The sequence below is a fragment of the Uloborus diversus genome, chromosome 6 (assembly GCF_026930045.1).
Source record: "Uloborus diversus isolate 005 chromosome 6, Udiv.v.3.1, whole genome shotgun sequence".
Taxonomy (NCBI): domain Eukaryota; kingdom Metazoa; phylum Arthropoda; class Arachnida; order Araneae; family Uloboridae; genus Uloborus; species Uloborus diversus.
In genome coordinates this window covers 171,359,179-171,379,147 of record NC_072736.1, presented here as the reverse complement: position 1 = coordinate 171,379,147, position 19,969 = coordinate 171,359,179, and the positions used below count along the sequence as shown (strand labels likewise).

General features: G+C 35.5%; 1 protein-coding gene across 1 annotated transcript in view; it reads left to right on the top strand.

The window, feature by feature from the left end:
• The window catches only part of LOC129224613 (uncharacterized), a 259,311-nt gene that overhangs the window by 125,416 nt on the left and 113,926 nt on the right, over positions 1–19,969 (top strand). Inside the window, exon 2 of the mRNA XM_054859098.1 lies at positions 6,370–6,433. Within this exon, the coding sequence (XP_054715073.1) occupies positions 6,370–6,433 (64 nt within the window). The remainder of the gene's footprint in view (positions 1–6,369; positions 6,434–19,969) is intronic.

The following is a 19,969-nucleotide window of genomic DNA, read 5'->3' as shown; positions in this document are numbered from 1 at the left end:
AAATAATCATATCTTTCGTTCTAATTAAGGTAGAAACAAGTTTCAAAGGTCATTTTAAGCAGGAAAAAAAGGAAATTAATTTTTCTATGATAAGAAAAATTGCAAAATTTGACGAATTATGTCCTGAACCCCCTTAAAAGATAAAGTTAGAAGAGAGTTCAAATTCAGACATAAATGAGCACTTACGTTAAAAATGTTATAAAGCCCAGTTTTTTACTACACGGCATTAGAAAATTAATGAAGCAGAAGATTTTGTCTTTGGAAGCCTCAACAGTTTGTTTTTTAAAGCACATTTCAAGCAGTTGTAACGCTTCAACTCAGTTCTATACTCTCTTAATCCACACGAAATACTTTTTCTTCAAGGATTGTAAATACCTAAAGACCTTTTCAAAGAAATCAACTGTGAGTAGTTCTACAACCTTTAAGCAGCCAATTAAAATCGTTTTGAAAGCTAAAAATGCAATGATGCTGTTGGTTGCATTTCCTACCTTTTTTTTTTTAAATTCATTGTAAGATGTAAGCATCATTAGTGAATACGTTTTTAAACAATGCCTGAATTTGCTGACAAAAAACATTCCTTCATTATCCTTTTGTCCTCATTACATTAATTTTGCTAAGTGAAAAACAAGAAAAAATGCAGGTAATGATAAATTTTGAGGATTATTTTGCTCTTCTCATTAATTGCGTATTCACGATTTTTACTTTCTTCTATATTTAATATATAGAAGAAAGTATTGGATTCGTGCAAATTTTCGAATTTCGAATTTTGACGGATTCGAACGTTTTGAGGTATGCTGAGTCCATTTCGACTATTTCTGGAAAATGTCTGTCTGTCTGTGTGTGTGTATGTGTGTCCGTGTCACGTCTGTGTGTGACCAGTTTTTTGTGGCCGCTCTACAGGAAAAACTACCGCATGAAATCGAACGAAATTTGGTACACATATGTGCCCCTATGTGAACTTGTGCCCATTGGTTTTTGGCGCGAATTCCTCCAAGGGGTGTGAAGCAATGGGACGTTTTTTGAGTTACGCGTGCTTGCTATTCCTCAGGAAGTAACTGGCGGAATCAAACAAAATTTGGACCATATGTTGACATTAACAGGAACAGGTGCTGATTCAATTTTGGTGTCAATAACTCAAACGGGGGTTGAGCTATAGAACGTTTTTTGTCGTCAATTGTGACTGCTGTATCTCAAGAAATAATGAACGGAATGAAAAAAAAATTTATCGGCGAGTAGCCCTTAGTGGGTATAAGAGCTGATTTTATTTTGGTGTCAACAGCTAAAAAGGGGGTAGCGCAATCGCCCGTTCTTTTTTTCCGTGCCCTATCTCAAGAAGTAATGCTACGTTCTGGTTGAAATTCGGAATATATGTGAATCCATACGTAAACAGGCTTTGGTACAATTTTGATGCCAATCGCTCCAAGAGGTGTTGATTTTTTTTTTTTTTTTTTTTTTTTTTTGCGAATAAAAATAGCTTTATTAATGCAACAATAAGAAAGATAAATCGTAATAGATTGTCGTCTGCGTATTTCTCAAGATTTTAATTGTATGGAAATGATCGGAAATATTATCTCAATGATTTAAAATTTTTAACTGTTGCCATCTTATGTTTGTTAACAAATAAAATATTTGTAATCAATTCAAGCAAGGCTTTTAAAATAACTTTCAATTTTCGCTCTTTGCTTTGCTTTTGCAATAATTCAGACATTGGGATAGTCGTCAAGTTTTTGCATGTGTAATTTTGATTTTGATGGGAATATTGCTTCCTCGTCAAGCATGGGGAGGGATCAGAAAAAAAAGAAAAATATAGAAGAAAGTTTCGTAATGGCCACAACATACTAGTAATTGTATGGAAATGATCAGAAATATTATCTCAATGATTTAAAATTTTTAACTGCTGTCATCTTATGTTTGTTAACAAATAAAATATTTGTAATTAATTCAAGCAAGGCTTTTAAAATAACTTTCAATTTTTGCTCTTTGCTTTGCTTTTGCAATAATTCAGACATTGGGAGGGTCGTCAAGTTTTTGCATGTGTAATTTTGTTTTTGTTGGGAATATTGCATATTGTCAAGCATGGGGAGGGATCAGAAAAAAAAAAAAAAATATAGAAGAACGTTTCGTAATGGCCACAACATACTAGTTTACTTTTAGATTACATACAAATTTTATCATCATAAACATAATTAAGATTAATTTAAAGTAAGTAATTTTACAAAATTAATATTAAATCACACAAATTATTGTTGAAAAATTATTTTAGAGAAATAAAAATAAATTTGGAGTGTTACATAGGAAAAAATATCGGGGTTATTTCTGTTTCATCAGTTGATATTTAGTTCTGATTTTACGAATTGGAGCTTTTTCCACAGAAAAAGGAACATTACCCGATGATTCTAAAGAATCATAAAAAATGAAACCATTTTCTACAGTCGCAATATCCGGCTCTGATGGCCAAACATATTTTTATTTTTTATTTTTACATCCTTTTACGAAAAAGGAAGTATTGTATTCGCGAAAAATATTCACTCAAAAATCGGCCTTAATTTCTATTTTGCTCACCCAAAAATGAATGTTGAGTTTTTTTTCGACCCGAACACACGTACATATGTACCCAAGAACGTATAGACGCCCGAAACATCCATTTTGACTTTTCCCGAGTTAATTACAACGAGTTTTCTCGTGACGTCTGTATGTACGTATGTATGTGTGTATGTGTGTATGTATGTCGCATAACTCAAGAACGGTATGTCCTAGAAAGTTGAAATTTGGTGCGTAGACTCCTAGTGGGGTCTAGCTGGGCACCTTTCTTTTTGGTTGCATTCGGGTGTTTCTAAAGGGATCTGTTGCCTCCTTTTGGGTGGAAATCATTGTTTATTTCAATGCAAACTCAAGTGGTGTTATAATTTGGCGGGCACTTGGCTATATATCGCCAGTCTTTTGGTCGCCAAATTTTTTCGCCAACTTGGCGACAAATTTGGCGATTTTTTTAAATTTTTTTTCAATTTGGTTTCAATGTGGCCATTGTTGGTGATATTTTGAAAGTTAACTCTTGAATCACATTTAAATTGCAATAATGGGGAAATAACATTAAATTGGTGTAAAAGGAAGTCATGTGATGCACGCATCAGCTCGTTTATTTTTTCTCTTAAAAATTTAACCGAAGATCACGTAGGATTCATTACAATAGAACAACCTATATATAGGGTGTCCCAAAATTAACGCAAGATTTGAATTTGCCGCCATGTTTGCGATAAATGGTTGGCAACCCTGAAAAAAGAACAATTTGACAGCTGAGAGGTTAGGGTAATCAAAAATGGAGCGTTATACGATACAATAACGCGCTTTCATTACTGAACAATTGTTTCAAAAATAATGAAAGTTGAGGCTGGTCAAGCAGTTACTGTTATTGGCGCTCGGTATCGCAACACGGTAATGCACGGGTGGTTGTGGGCTTGTTGACCTTTGAATTCAAATAACCCCATAAGAAGAAATTTAATAATGTTAAATCACACGATTTAGGGTGATAATTCTGATCACCGAAATGAGAGAGTACGCGACTAGGAAATGCCTGATGCAGTCATTGAAATGTTTCACTCTCTCTAGCTGTATGGTACAATAACACCCCATTTTTACTAACCCTAAATTCTCAACTGTCAAATTGTTCTTTTTTCATGGCTGCCAACAATTTATGGAAAAAATGGTGGCAAATTCAAATCTTGCGTTAATTTTGGGACACCCTTTATATTGTTGCTGCAAAAGTATCAGGAGTCAAACTAGTGAAACATTGTACAACACATTAATGACTATTGGCACATGTGCCAATTAATGGGGACTAGCAAAACTAAAGCACCACTAAATGGCATTCACCATTACTTCAAAAATCCAAAAAGGAACAAAAATATACTTCTACCCACTTAAAGTAACACTTTTCCAACTGAATAAAACTTTTAACAACCAAAATTTAAAATATATTTTAATTCAGATTTTAATGGATCTGCCAGATAATGGTACATGCTTCTCTTAAGCCAGAGAAGAAGCTTTTGCAACAAAAATGTCAGATTTGACCCAAGCCACTATTGTTTCTCTTTCCTGTTCATTGCTATCATTTAGTAACATGAATTGAAGTTATAATCTTTAAAGTTAAGTAGTAAAGTAAGTAAATTAAAGTAAAGTTAGACTCAGTTGGTATATAGCCCTCTACTTTCAAAAGATTGGATATGAATCTTATTTTAGGAAATTTTTTTAGAAGTGCCAATCACTGGTGACCTGCATGGCGAAAATCGCATATTGATACGACAATTTGTTGCTTTTCTATGAGTTTTAAAATGTGCCGATGACTTTTTAGACATTCTGCATTATTTTTCTATGGCGTCAATAATGACACATATTAGTAAAAACATCATCAGATAAAACCAAGGTAATCTACAGTTTCCCTTTTTTCAAACACAACCACACGCGCAAAGCATTTTCGTTGCCATGTTTCGTTGTTGGTCATTGTTACTTGAATGAATAAAGTAAATATGTTAATTCAGTAAGTTACCGCCCTATAGCCAGGGCTAAGGAAGAAATACATGAAATACACCGCCAGCTCAGTCAACTCCTGCCGAGGATTGCAGTTTCGTGCTTATTAGCACTCATCATCCCGGCATAGGAAGTGACTGAGCTGGAGGTGGAAAACCTCTTAAGGAAGCCAAGAGTGCCAAACAAACTGGTATCTAATACAGAATTAGCAGTGACCAAACGAGTGACCGAAGCAATGGTACAGTACAACTCGAATATTGAAGGCAAGGCAGGTATATTCAGTAAGTTACCGCCCCATAGCCAGGGCTAAGGCAGAAATACATGAAATACACCGCCATACACCGCCAGCTCAGTCAATTCCAGCCGATGACTGCTGCCAGTCCTCAGAGGTTTTCCACCTCCAGCTCAATCACTCCTATGCCGGGCTGATGAGTGCTAATAAGCACGAAACTGCATTCCTCGGTTGGAATTGACTGAGCTGGTGGTGTATTTCATGTAAATATGTTAAGTTTGAAACTTTTTTTTGTTAATTATAAAATTTTGATACTGTGTCAGTATTAAATATATTGTTCATACGCCACCATGCCCCAGTTACATAAACTGACTATGTACGAGTTTTGTAGCAAAAAATACCATTGCATTTAGATTTCAAGTCAATACTTATAACTTTTTTTTATTTAATTTTTGAGATATGCAACTATTGTATCCGGTGAACGATTCAAGATTTCTGCAATTGAAATGTTTACCCGAAATAGATCGAAATAAAAATTAAGGCTTTACAGTACCTCAAAAATGATGAAACGATCAAAAAATTTTTTATTGCTTGTTTCAAAACTAAAAACTATTCTGAACACAGGGGAAAAAAATCATTGCTTTAGTTCAAATATTTAAAAAGTTATGAGTGGTTTTAGGCCATGCTCGCATTGTGTTCTTATGCAAAAGAAAAACTTTAAATTGCTTTTTCTCGATGATGGTTTTTTTTTTTTTGTGTTTTCATTTCATTAGAATCCCTAAGGATTTTTTTCTATTAAAGATACAGTTTTAAAGTAATACTTTTTGCAATTAGGATAACGTTTTTGTCAAAACTGTGCATTGGATAAGCATTTTATAAATGACTCAAATGTTTAGAGCATGTTAAACTTTGAAAAACCAAATTTTTTAAAAAAAAAATTTGATTTTTTACATAATTAATCACAGAAAATTTGCTAATAAACTCATAAGCAAATGAATGCACAGACTTTTAGAGCTGATTATAGCGATTGTTTAGTAAAAAACTTTTTTTTAATTAGTTCAAAAATAAAAAAGCCTTAGAGATTTTAAAAAAATTGAAAATTTCCTCAATTTTTTGAATTTCTAAAAAAAGTAGACAATATTTTTAAATTTTGAAAATAAATTATTGATTACAAAATAAGTATGTATGTTATGGTTTCAAAGAAATATAAAATTTACTAAAATTTAAAAAAAATTTTTGAAAGGTACTGGGGTCCCTTAAAGCACTAACCAAATTAAAACTATTTTCCGAAAACAAAAATAGAGAAAAAACTAAAATACCCATCATATTCCGTTCCTGAAAAACAAAATATCATCAATTTAAAGGTACTTTTCCAGAAGTTTAAATCGAAAATGGAGCTCAAAATTTCCGAACATTTTTAGAAGCAAGGTAATAAATGTTCGAACGAACAGGAATCCTTTAACAAGCAAGATAATAAGAGTGAAAAATGTGCTCTTTCAATGTATCATTTAATGAAGGCATAGAAAAATTGAAACTTTAAAAATTGATGTTCTCCGCTTGCTGAAAAACAACTTCAGTTTCAAATTTATTTATTTACGTCTTGTGTTTTCCAGATATTTTACACTCTTGTCGTCACCTTGGGATCGTTTCACCTGAGTCCAGCAATTGAAAATAAGGGTGAGTTGCTTATTTCCTTTAACTTCTTTGTCCCTTAAAAGAAAGTATTTTTCCTATTCTGTACTGTCATGTTATATAAGCACAAATATGGTATATGCAACCCAGCTGAAATTGAGAAATTTTGTTTTGAAGTTTTGCGCCCAAACTTATTGGATTCAGAAGCCACCCCTCCCCCTTATATCCCCCTTCACAAATAAACACAAAACATTGTATTTCGGCAAGTGTTACGAGAAACTACTTAGTGACATTATTGTCGTGCTAAGCAACAAAAATCGCATCTGCAGCTGAGCTCAAAATGAGAAACTGCTTTTTAAAGTTTTACGCCTCCATATATTTGATTCAGATTATGCTGTTTCGGAATTTTTTGAAACATACAGTCGGACCCCGATTCAACGAATTCATCGGGAACGAAACTTTTATACGTTGAATCGCGGTTATTCGTAAAATCGGGGTGCGAAAAAAATGACACTTACTTTATCTTGAAAACCGTAATAAGCAAATGCACAAAAAAAAAAAAAAACGGAAAAAAGAAAATTAATTTGAATTTTGACATCTTGAATTCAAATTATGTTTTTCGCAATCACGAGTGTGTATATGTAGGCGTGTGTGTTTGTGTGTGGGGGTATGTGTGTTTGTGTGTAGGAGTTATGTGTATGTGTGCGTAGGCATGTGTGTTTGTGTCTGTGTGCTGGCATAAGTGTGTGGGTAGTTGTGTGTAGGTGTGTGTGGGGGGGGTATGTGTATGTGTGTGTAGGCATATGTGTTTGTGTCTGTGGGCAGGCATGAATGTGTGGGTAGTTGTGTGTATGTTTTTGTGTGTGTATATGTGGGTGTCTGTATGTATGCGTGCGTGTATGTGTTTGTATGTATGTGTTTGTGTGTGTGTGTATGTGTGTGTGCATGTGTTTGTGTATGTGTGTGTGTATATGTACATGTGTGTGCATGTGTTTGTGTGTGCGTGCGTGTGTGTGTAGTTATGTGTGTTTGTGTCTGTGTGCTGGCATAAGTGTGTGGGTAGTTGTATGTATGAATGTGTGTGGAGGTGGGTATGTGTATGTGTGTGTAGGCATATGTGTTTGTGTCTGTGTGCAGGCATGAATGTAAGGGTAGTTGTGTGTATGTTTTTGTGTGTGTATATGTCGGTGTCTGTATGTATGCGTGCGTGTATATGTTTGTATGTATGTGTTTGTGTGTGTGTGCATGTGTTTGTGTATGTGTGTGTGTATATGTACATGTGTGTGCATGTGTTTGTGTGTGCGTGCGTGTGTGTGTAGTTATGTGTGTTTGTGTCTGTGTGCTGGCATAAGTGTGTGGGTAGTTGTATGTATGAATGTGTGTGGAGGTGGGTATGTGTATGTGTGTGTAGGCATATGTGTTTGTGTCTGTGTGCAGGCATGAATGTATGGGTAGTTGTGTGTATGTTTTTGTGTGTGTATATGTCGGTGTCTGTATGTATGCGTGCGTGTATATGTTTGTATGTATGTGTTTGTGTGTGTGTGTATGTGTGTGTGCATGTGTTTGTGTATGTGTGTGTGTATATGTACATGTGTGTGCATGTGTTTGTGTGTGCGTGCGTGTGTGTGTAGTTATGTGTGTTTGTGTCTGTGTGCTGGCATAAGTGTGTGGGTAGTTGTGTGTATGAATGTGTGTGTGGGGGGGGGTATGTGTATGTGTGTGTAGGCACATGTGTTTGTGTCTGTGTGCAGGCATGAATGTGTGGGTAGTTGTGTGTATGTTTTTGTGTGTGTATATGTGGGTGTCTGTATGTATGCGTGCGTGTATGTGTTTGTATGTGTTTGTGTGTGTGTATGTATGTGTGTGTGCATGTGTATGTGTATGTGTGTGTATGTACATGTGTGTGCATGTGTTTGTGTGTGCGTGCGTGTGTGTGTGTAGTTGTGTATGTATGCGCGTGTGTGTAGGACATGGATGCAACCTGGAGACGGTTTTCGCTATAGGAGCAGCATCGTGAGGAACCCGTCGACGGCGATGGTGCGGAGGGTGGCGGTGGGAAAAATCAAAAGACGCCAAAAACAGTCAAGTGAGAACAATAAGCAATCATGATTGCTCCAAAAACAGAGTGCACTCTTTATTCTGCATTCCGCGACTTATTACAAAGTAATTAATTTGAAATTTTATTGCACTGAGCAATAGATTTTGGCAATTTTCTTGATACTACTCGACTCGAAATTGTTCTCTCGACTTTATGCAAAGAAAAAAATATTGTGTCATTTACAGCCTTCTGCTTTAGATATGTTTTTAGTTTCCATTCCATGTAAAGCATTAGATAAAGTAACAGTTTTAATGAGTGTTTCATTATCGCTTTCTGCATCAGAATCGCAATTCTTTGGTTGCCCCCTCGTCCGTCAAACATTGCTGATTCCAAAAAAAGTCTTTTTCCGCTTCGGACAAGACGGATTTATCATTTGGAAAAAAATAAAACTTTTCCTAAAACAAATTAACGAAAAAAAATTTTTTTTTTTTTGGCTGTTAAAGTAATTCGTTAATTCGGGGTTTATTATTCGATGAATCGGGGTTTTTGCCTTCATTTTAGTCGAGGAAAAAGAGAAATTCGTTAAATCGCGAAACAAATGAACATAAAACGTTGTTTATGGTAAAATACGTTATAAAGAACCATCTCAAGTTAATAACTCAATTCGGATAAAAAGTGCAGATGTGAATTCTGTGTCTAGCACGACACAATAACTCAATTTTCCAAAAAAGAACAGACACGACTTTTCTGCTTAGCACGGTAGTATACTCAGAAACAGAATTTGAAACTATGAGGGTCAGTGTATCCGCAACTCCAATAAACTATAGGGGGCGCTGCAGCAACCGTCTAATGGCGGATGAAAAAAGTAAAACAAACAAATGCCGTAACTTATAACTTGCTTTGACGCTTAGTGAGTGACAGTGATTATTCATCATGTTTGGTGGAAGCTTTCTTTTCTATTCTTCTGAAATTACATTGCAGCACAAACTGTCTGAAGCCTGTAATTTACCTCAAAGAAAACACTTGGAATGGAATGTTTTACCTTTTCCGGTAGTACTGTTAATCACCGCATGGTAGCCTATTCTAGCTCTGGAGTCGCGAATATATATAAAGGTTACGGTGTTTCTTTTTTTCTTTATTCCCGATTGTTAGAAGACCCCATAGCACCTACAGCCCTGAAACTCGACACAAAATTCGAACGTACCCCGGGCCTGTGCACCTCGAAGCCGAAAATCTAAATTTAGAATTAGTTTTTTTCTAATTAACTAACTAATAGGGTAAAAATCCCCCCACCCCCAAAACATTGTATATCGTTGGAAAAGGTTTTTCTTCCCAAAAAAGGTGATGTTTGTTCCATTTTTCTCAATTAATTAGAACGGAAGATATAAGCGATTCTAATTGAGCCAATTTTCAAAGCTTCTCTTTCGAGAAATTGCTATAACACTAGGTCCACTTTCTAGACAATTTTCAACCGTAACACTAGGTCCATTTTCCCGACAATTTTTCAATTACTTTCTTTTTAAATATTTTGGAGGAAGTTGCCGTTGTTGCATATGAATATTTTACTGTTACGTGGGATGCTATTTATATTTCTGGCTTAATAGTGAAAAAACAAATTTTTATCATCAAAATTGGTTTTATTGTTTTTCAAAATATTCTCCATGAAGTTCTATACACTTTTGCATACGTTTGAACCAATTTTCGAAGCAATTTTTCCACCCTAATTTAGGTAACTCCAAAACATGCATTTTGAATGCATCAACCGCTTCTTCAGGTGTCGAAAATCGTTGTTCACGTAATTTATTTTTGACGTAAGGGAACAAAAAAAAAGTCATTGGGTGCTAAGTCAGGGCTGTAAATGTTTTCGACTTTCAGAAATTCCTTTGTTTGAGCCGATGTGTGAGAGCTCGCTTGTCATGATGCAGAATGATTCGCCTTTTCTTCTGCTTTTTTCGAATTTCTCCGATGACTTCTGGCAAACAAATGGTCGTGTACCATTCACAATTGACTGTCCTGAATAGCTCTAAGCCACTGCTGCCACGTGACCGGTAATTCCGAAGAAACAGGCAACCATTTGTTTCGATGTGCTTCTCTGTCGAACACCTTTTGTTGGATTTGGCTCGTCTTGGAAGAACCATACAGTCGATTGCTGTTTTGTTTCCGGCTCATATGCATAGATCCATGATTCGTCACCTGTGCAGATATTATAAACAGCCTTTGATACCCCTTTAACATATTTTGTCAACATTTCTTTGCACCAATCGGCACTAGCCTTCTTTTGAACGTTTGTCAGATTATGCGGGATCCAACGCGAACAAAATTTTTTTTACGGCCAATTGTTCATGTAAAATTTTGTTGATGCTTGTCATACTAATGTCCAGAGCTCCCTCAATCTCACGGTATGTCACATGACGATCTTGCTTTATCAGTTCACGCACAGCGTCGATAGTTTCTGGCACAACAACCGTTTTAGGACGACCTGAACGGAATTCGTCCTGGATCGAACATCGACCACGATTAAATTCGTAATACCAGTTTTTTACAGTGCCGTAGGATGGTGCTTTATCGCTGTATAAAGAATTAAGTTCATCAAAGCAATCTTGTCTTGACAATCCACGTCGAAAGTTATGAAAAATAATCGCACGAAATCGTTAACGAGTCAATTCCGTTTTTTTAGCGAGATGAAATTTTACTTTTACTGTAAACAACACAAATCAAGCAAAAATGGCAAATCTTTCAGAAGAATTTATGTTTAAAAACATCAAACTTCCTATTTAAGTCGTCTGCTGTCGCCTAGCAACGATTTCTGTTGCTAAGGCCAGAAATATAAGTAGCAGCCCTCGTATTACCTTATTTTAAATTCACTGTGCGTATGTTAATTTATTTTCTTTTTAATTAGAAAGTCGCTTGGCGACTTTGGCGATGAATTATGGAGTTTTTTTTACATTTGAAAGCTACTGCAAATGTAATTTTGATGTAATTTGTTTTTCTTCAATTCAACGGATTTTCTTTAAATTTTTAGCACAGGCATCGCTGTGCGGGTACTGTGCTAGTAAATAATAAGGCAGAGCCTATTAAACAGAATCTTTTCGACATTCTTCAAAAATACTGACTGTCATTGTCCGAATGAAAACGTTGTCCCCGAAATGCCTTCTTGAGTTTCCCAAAGATGTGGGATCATATGGGGGTGGATCTGGACTATAAGGGGGTGGTTCAAGACTTCCAACTAAAGTTTCCGCAAAAGTTCCTCAGTTACATTGGCTGTCTGTGGTCTAGCGTTATCGTGCAACAGGATGACAGCACGTGAAAGTTTACCGGAATCACACACAGCCAATGCAAAACTAGTATGTTGTGGCCATCACGAAACTTTCTTCTATATTTTTCTTCTTTTTTTCTGATCCCTCCCCATGCTTGAGGAGGAAGCAATATTCCTAACAAAAACAAAATTACACATGCAAAAACTTGACGACCATCCCAATGTCTGAATTATTACAAAAGCAAAGCAAAGAACGAAAATTGAAAGTTATTTTAAAAGCCTTACTTGAATTAATTACAAATATTTTATTTGTTAACAAACGCAAGATGGCAACAGTTAAAAATTTTAAATCATCGCGATTTTCTGGTTATTTTCCAACAGTTAAAATCACGCGAAATACGCAGACGACAGTCTATAACAATTTATCTTTCTTATTGTTGCATTTATAAAGCTATTTTTATTCACACAAAAAAAAGCCCCCCATGGAGCAATTAGCGCCAAAATTGAACCAATGCCTGTTTACATATGGATTGACATTGATCCAAATTTCATCCAGAAGGTAGCATTACTTCTTGAGATACGGAACTCACAAAAAAAAAAAAAAAAAAGAACGTTCGATTGCACCACCCCCTTTTCAACTATTGACACCAAAATAGAGTCAGCACTTATACCCTCTAGGGGCTACTTGTCGATAAATTTTTCTTTGATTCCGTTCATTATTTCTTGAGATACAGCAGTCACAATTGACGACAAAAAACGTTCTATAGCTCAACCCCCGTTTGAGTTATTGACACCAAAATTGAATCAGCACCTGTTCCTGTTAATGGCAACATATGGACCAAATTTTGTTTGATTCAGCCAGTTGCTTCCTGAGGAATAGCAAGCACGCGTAACTCAAAAAACGTCCCATTGCTCCACCCCCTTGAAGGAATTCGCGCCAAAAACCAATGGGCACAAGTTCACATAGGGGCACATATGTGTACCAAATTTCGTTCGATTTCATGCGGTAGTTTTTGCTGTAGAGCGGCCACAATAAACTGGTCACACACAGACGTGACACACACACGGACACACACACACACATGCATACACACATACACACAGACAGACAGACATTTTCCAAAAATAGTCGAAATGGACTCAACACACCTCAAAACGTATGAATCCGTCAAAATTCAAAATTCGAAAATTTGCAGGAATCGAATACTTTCTTCTATATATTAGATATAGAAGAAAGTAAAAAAGGAACTTTTGCGGAAATTTAAGTGGGAAAACTTAAACCACCCATCTTCTAGTAGTTCAGATGTATCCCATACGAACCCAGATCTTGGAGGAATGCAAGAAGCCACTTCGGGGACATCGATTTCATTCAGACGATGAAATAAAGGAGTGCGTGCGTAATTGGCTCCAGCAGAAGGCATAAGACTTTTATGAGCACCGAATCAGGCGACTAATTTCCCAATTTCCCAGAAGGATAAGTGTTTAAACAATTTCGGTAAGTATTTTTAACCCCCGACACACAGAGGAAGGGGGTTATAAGTTTGACGTGTCTGTGTATCTGTGTGTCTGTCTGTGGCACTCTAGCGCCTAAACAGATGGACTGATTTTGAAAAAAAAATGTGTTCGAAAAGGAGAGTTGATCGAGAGTGTTCTTAGCTAGGTTGCATCTTTGGATGACATTAATTAAAAACCTCCAAACATTCCTGGACGCATTTTACCAAAGGTTTTTACCCATACATTCTAAAATCTGGAGGAAACTGACAGGAGGTCCCTCTGACCTCCCAAATATTTCCTCATTCAAGGAATTTCGTCTGACGTTTCGGCAAATGCGAAATTGCAATTTTTAAATACCCCAATGTGCATTTTTTTTAGATGTATTTGTGTGTGCATAAAATGTATTTCATCATTGAGCAAAATTTGGAGTTTCTTTCGGCAAATTGATAATTTTCACTTCCTCAAAAATTTAAATTCGAGGCAACCCTGCGTGCCGACATAAAGCCTTGAATTGTAGCTTAAGTAGCGACACGTCCGCCATCTTGGGGCTAAACGATGCTTTCTTCTGTGTTTGCTAGGTGATGTAGCGTGTTTTGCTTTTTAGTTGTGGTTTCTTATTAACTCCATGTTAATTCACAATCAAGAAACACCACATTCAAGAAGCAAAACACGCTACTTTACCGTAGTAGACATAGAGGAAAGCATCGTTTAGCCCCAAGATGGCGGACGTGTCGCTACTTAAGCTACTGTCTGACCACGGATTGTATGGAAAGACAAACATCCGTTTTACAGCCGGAAATGGACAAATCTATTATTTTTAGTGATGCAGAGTCTCATTCAGGTGAGCGGAGTACGCGCAAGAATATTTTACTTTTCCCTCTCATTAAGGCAGATTCGTCAAATCTGGACGTTTGAAGATTCCATACAATCCGTGGTTGGACAATACGATCTACGGCCTTATACCGACACGCTGTATGAAAAAAGACCATTTTGGGATCGTCGATAAAAAAATGAACAAAAGAACTCTACATCAACATTTCCCCCCACCAAAAAAAAAGCAGTTTCCGTTACAGCATTAAAGTAGAGAGTAAATTGATCTGTTAGGTACATTTTTAACCCAAATCACGAGCTTTAAACAGCTTGGCTGTGAAGCAAATCTTATGCAATGAAATACAGAGCTAAACATTCGCAGTGATACGAGTTCATAATGACCAAGCTCGTAATTAGCTCTTGAAATGCGTATTGCTTACATTTGCTTAATAGTTTGACTTTATTTTTTAATGGGGTCTAAGGACCTTAACCTTCAAAATTTTCGCCTTTCTGGAAAAAATATATGTTATACCTCATTAAATTCTGAACAATTTGATACCTTATTTATTACCACACACAAAAAACTTTTCAGGTTATCGAAACAATGAGTATTACTTTCCCAATAGCGATTTATGTTAACAGCAGCTGTTAAGCCTCGTTTTCTCAAGTTTCTAGTTTTGCGTGCGTAATATCTCAGAAAGTTTCTCATGTAATTCCATAAAACTTTTAATGCATGTTTGGCTGGTTTGTTTTTATGATCTGAACCTAAATTTAGTTTTTTTTTTTTAAATTATGATTTTTTTTTTTTTTTAAATTTATGAGTTAATATCAAAATTTTCCAAAATTTTGGGTGAAAATATTTTTTTTAATATTACCTTTCATTTTTAGCTACAATTTAGGGTTCAGATCGTAAAAAGAAATCAGACAAACATGCATGACGATAACTTGAATAGTTTTTTGCGTATGTTAATGAATAAGATATCAAATTGTTCAGAATTATGCATAACATTAATTTTTTCCAGAAAGTCGAAAATTTTGAAGGTTAAGGGGCCTTAGACCTCTTAAGTGTTTTCTTCAAGAAAGGTAGAAAGTTTTTAGGAAATGAAAATGCTCGCTTGTTTTTGAAAACTTTGAATAAAACAAAATCAGTACAATTTTGCCGCAGATTGCGAAAAAATAACCGAAAAGAAAAAAATTGAAATCCCCCGATTACAGGAAAAGCCTTTAAAACAAAAGCCAGAATGTTATTTCTTCATATTTGAGAAAAAAATTGGCAACACACCTTTTTTTCTCAATGATTATCTTCAAAGCTACAAATTTTAATAAATGCATCGTTATGGAAAAATGGCATGAAGCACTGAATAATAATTTGAATGGAGGAAAGCCTTCGAAAAATAGGGGTTTTATGTCGAAATTTAAGTGCCATAATTAATAGTTTTTACTTGATATCCCCGCTAATTATTACAGGAGAATTATGTTAAATAGCCAAACATCGAGACAGGACGATTACGAGTCCATCGATACCTGGTTCGATGGTCAGTTCACTGTCGTTCGGGAGAAGTAACTCGAACATACACACTGTCAAAATTACGGGTGCCTTTGACTAACTATTTGGCTCCCTGGGGTGAAAACACGGGGCCTCAGGGTGAAATAGAGGCTAGGAAATGTGATCAAGGTGAATGACGCTAATAAATGTGAAAACGGACCTCCTAAATGCATGGGTGAAACGCTGGCGCATGAGCTCTCCGCTCTGACATCATTCAACCACAATCAATGGCGGACGCAAGAATAACTACGCACAAGCACTTTCCCATTGAATGAAGTACGAAATTGGATTAAAACTCATAAGTTTCTGCGATTTACTCTTCAAAGTTTCGCGTAAGTACAGGCATTTGATCATAGTGTAGCTTTTAAGGCTTTCGAACATATTTAAAAATGTTTTAAAGGTAGTACGTTGATTCTTCAGTTAGCCGTTATGTACATTTGCTATTTCTATCATGCATAAATTTTACCTAAAAATAGCTATCAGCACCGGATAAGTAACATTTAATAATCAAAACGCTTAAATTAGATGATATTTGAAAAGTTATTTCAACTATTAATTTTGACTATAAGGTTTTACTTGCTTGTATTGCCAACAATCTTGTGGATTTTTAACTAAGAGATTTATTGTTAGCAATGTGATGCACTCAGCAAGTGAACGGAAACTCTAATTACGATGATGCAAATAACAAAAACATAAAAGCACGAAAAAAAAGGAAAGCGGATTGAGAAAAAGAAATTTCTTCTCCGTCTCGATTTTTTTAATTTATTATCTCGTGTCTAAGTTAACTAGCTTTCCTCGGCGTTATTGCTTAAAGCGAATGACTGAGCTTTTTTCCTCACCCTAGTAATAGTAAGAATGAATAACTCGTTAGAATTTGTTTTGGCTTTTAATTTATCGAAAGACTTGTGCTCTTTTATATTCTATACGGATATTCAAATGTCGAATCATACATACGTACGTACGTACTAGTATGGTGCTCTTGATTAAAATTTCGAACGTGATGAAACAATTTTATTTTTCCATGATTGCGATATAATTGACTATTTATTGTTCGTGTAAATGATTTACAAATAGTACCTACGCTCTGAATTTTCGGTACGATCGTGCAGCAGTAAATGTCAATAACATATTAAAATTACTGATCAATCCAAGTGGATGTACAAAAATTAGTGCACGGCAGACAAATTTAAGTCATGAACACTCTTAAACTATGTTCGAAAGTTGAACTGTGATCAAATGCCTTAAGGTACAAGTTTTAATCATTTTCAGAACTATTCAATGTGGAAAATGTACCAGGACTTAGTTTTTTATAACACAAAATAATAAATAATAATGTATACAATTGTTTACGGAAATGCACACAAAACCGAGGGGGGGGGGCTCAGCAACAGGAAACAGAGGTTGCCTATGTTCTGCCATAGGGTTCCGTTTTTCACCGCGGTGCACGCTGGGTGAAGGGTGCCGGTTTTCGCCCGTGCTAAGGGTGCAATTTCGGCACCGTAAAGAGTGCTGCTGGTGAACAAGCTTTTCACCCTTGAAAAGTGCCAAACGCAACCTGTAGTTTTAACAGTGTATATACATAGATAGATACATAGGTGCATACGCTCATATTTTAATTATATAAGATAAACTTTTACAAGCTCAAAATATGTTAACCTAAATATCCGAAATGCGCATGAAAATTTAAGGCAAAGTACACAACAATATAGCACACTGTGCAAATATATCTTCCATCAATATTTTTTTTACATGCGTGACATTCTAAAGACACAAATGATAAGAGTTTAAAGAAAGTCGCTTTGAAAAAAAAAAAAAAAAGAAAGAAAGAAAATAACAACATGTGGTGAATTCTGTTCCGTAACAGCGGCTTATAAATATCCAGTATCCTTATTTTTCTCGAATTGTGGTGACAAAATGAACGTGAAAATTAAAGGATAAACAACAACCTTTTTTCGTTCCTAGAGCAAAATATTTACTTAACCGTTTTTGTGCCAGATCTTTTTCCTTGTCTGAGTGGCAATACTTTTGTCGTCTTCGGGAAATAATATCCTCGATTGAGGTTGTTTTCCTTTCGTACATTCAATTTCCTTAGAGTATAGGAATTGAGGTGAAGTAAATAACACAAAATGATGCAAACAAATATATTTCGCATTGCGAGGTTTTTTTTATGTATCTTAATTAACTGGTATGTTATTCTGTTTCTGGAACATATAAAGGGCTCGGGGAAGAAATGTGAAAAGCCACAAGGCGTGACTTTTCGATCAAAAAGTTTTGTTTCTCAAAACTAAAATTGAAATAAACACGATTATGTCGTTTGGAGAAAAACATATCTGGTTTTAGTATTTCAGAATATACGGGTGTTTCATTTTAACCTGCAAGACCTTCTTTTGGCAACCGTTAGTCCTAGATGTATACTTCCAATTGCAAAAATGTTCAAAATCAGATGCAGGGTTAAGATAATGAAAGTTTGAAGTAGAAATAAAAATAAATAAAAAAATACAAAATTTAACTTTATATACGGGCCCCACGTCCCTTAACTTACGCTTCGGGAAATAATCTCCATTGAAAAATAATTCCAACACAAAAAGTTTGAAATGAGTACGACCAATATTCACTGAGATATGAAACGCAGCGTTTTGTGACTTACACCACTTTTCACTCGCCGTCCATAACACCTTTTGGGGGAAAATATAGTGGTTAATAAGTGTTTAAAATTTCATGTGTGCATAGGGTGTGATTTTTCAAATTATTCGAGGTTTTGTAGTGTGTTTTTGCGTATAACGGCATAACAATTGCATTTATTTTTGACTGGCAATGAATTAATATAAATACCTTGTTTTTCTTACTTTGACGACCTGTCATTCTTCTGAAAGAGCGATAAGTTCCAATCTCATCTTCTGTATGGTCCCTTGAAACTTTAAACTGGAATATCTCCTAGAGTTTTGGTCGCACAAATGTCAAATTTTTTGTGTTAGTAGTAGTTTTCAATGGGGATTATTTCTTCGAATATTAGTTAGGTTATTATAAGTTAGAGGACCTAGGGCCCGTATAAAAAGTTAATTTTTTTATTTCTTGAACCATTTTTATTTTTGCTTCAAACTTTCAATATCTTAACTCTGCATCTGATTTTGAACATTTTTGCAATTGGAAGTAGACATCTAGGACTAACGGTTGCTAAAATAAAGGTCTTGCAGGTTAAAACGGAACACCCTGTATAATGTATAATACCTTTGAAAAATTCAAAAAATAATTTTTATAAGTTGGGAATTGATCCACTGAAAAGCTCACTTCATGTGGCATATTACATTCCTGCCCCGAGCCTTTCATATGTTTTGAAGGGACAAGAACAAAGAAAAATGAACCTTGATCAAAATAGGAAACAATTTAACCCTCTAATACTGCTTAGTTTCTGCGCAAGTTCTTGAGTTACTTTTTTCAATCGCTTTAAAATATAACGCGTATATTTTTTTTTTCCCATGCATTTTTTAACTGAGTAACACAAGACAGTAGCGTGTTCATTCTTCTTTACTAATAATAAAGCAGAAAGTCCCTCTGTCTGGATCTCTGAGACGCGCATAGCGCCTAGACCGTTCGGCCGATTTTCATGAAATTTGGCACAAAGTTAGTTTGCATCATGGGGGTATGCACCTCCAAGCGATTTTTCGAAAATTCGATTTTGTTCCTTTTTTATTCCAATTTTAAGAACATTTTCCCGAGCAAAATTATCATAAGATGGACGAGTAAATTACCGAATTATCATAACGTGGAACCGAAACATGGGCAAGCCAATTGGGGAGAAATTTATCATCCATTATTTGTAAATATACAGGCGAACCAAAAAACCTTTTAATTTTCTACTACGAGCAAAGCCTCGCAGGTACCACTAGTGTTGAATAAAACACGGGTTCACATTGTTTTTCAAATTTTTCTCTAAACTACACTACTGAACTTAATCGAAATTTAATTCACTGCCTAAAATTAATCGCATGTACAAAAGCACGGTAGTTACACTACAAATCTCACAACACTTTTTAGACCGCTTGTGAACCTTGTCACCTTTTTTTTTATATAACACTTTGAAGCACACTTTTTGGAAAATATTTCGGAGTACTTTTCGAACTCTTATTTAGTTAAGCACACTACCGAGAGGATTTGAAAACCTTTTGGGAACATTTTCAGAACTGTCAATATGTCACCTTTTTTTGGAACACTTTGTCGCATCCCCCCTTCCACCTCCCTTATTGGAATGCATTACTACACATTAAGGCAACTGGAACACTTTTTCTGAATTGAAGATTCCCAAACATGTTTCCAATGCGTGCTGAAAGTTAATCAGCATGCAGCTTAAACGCAATTCAACAGAGGACAAAAGGTAGGGTAGACAGGGGCACGTTTACGCATAGGGCACGTTTACACAATGCCCTTTTTCAAAACAAT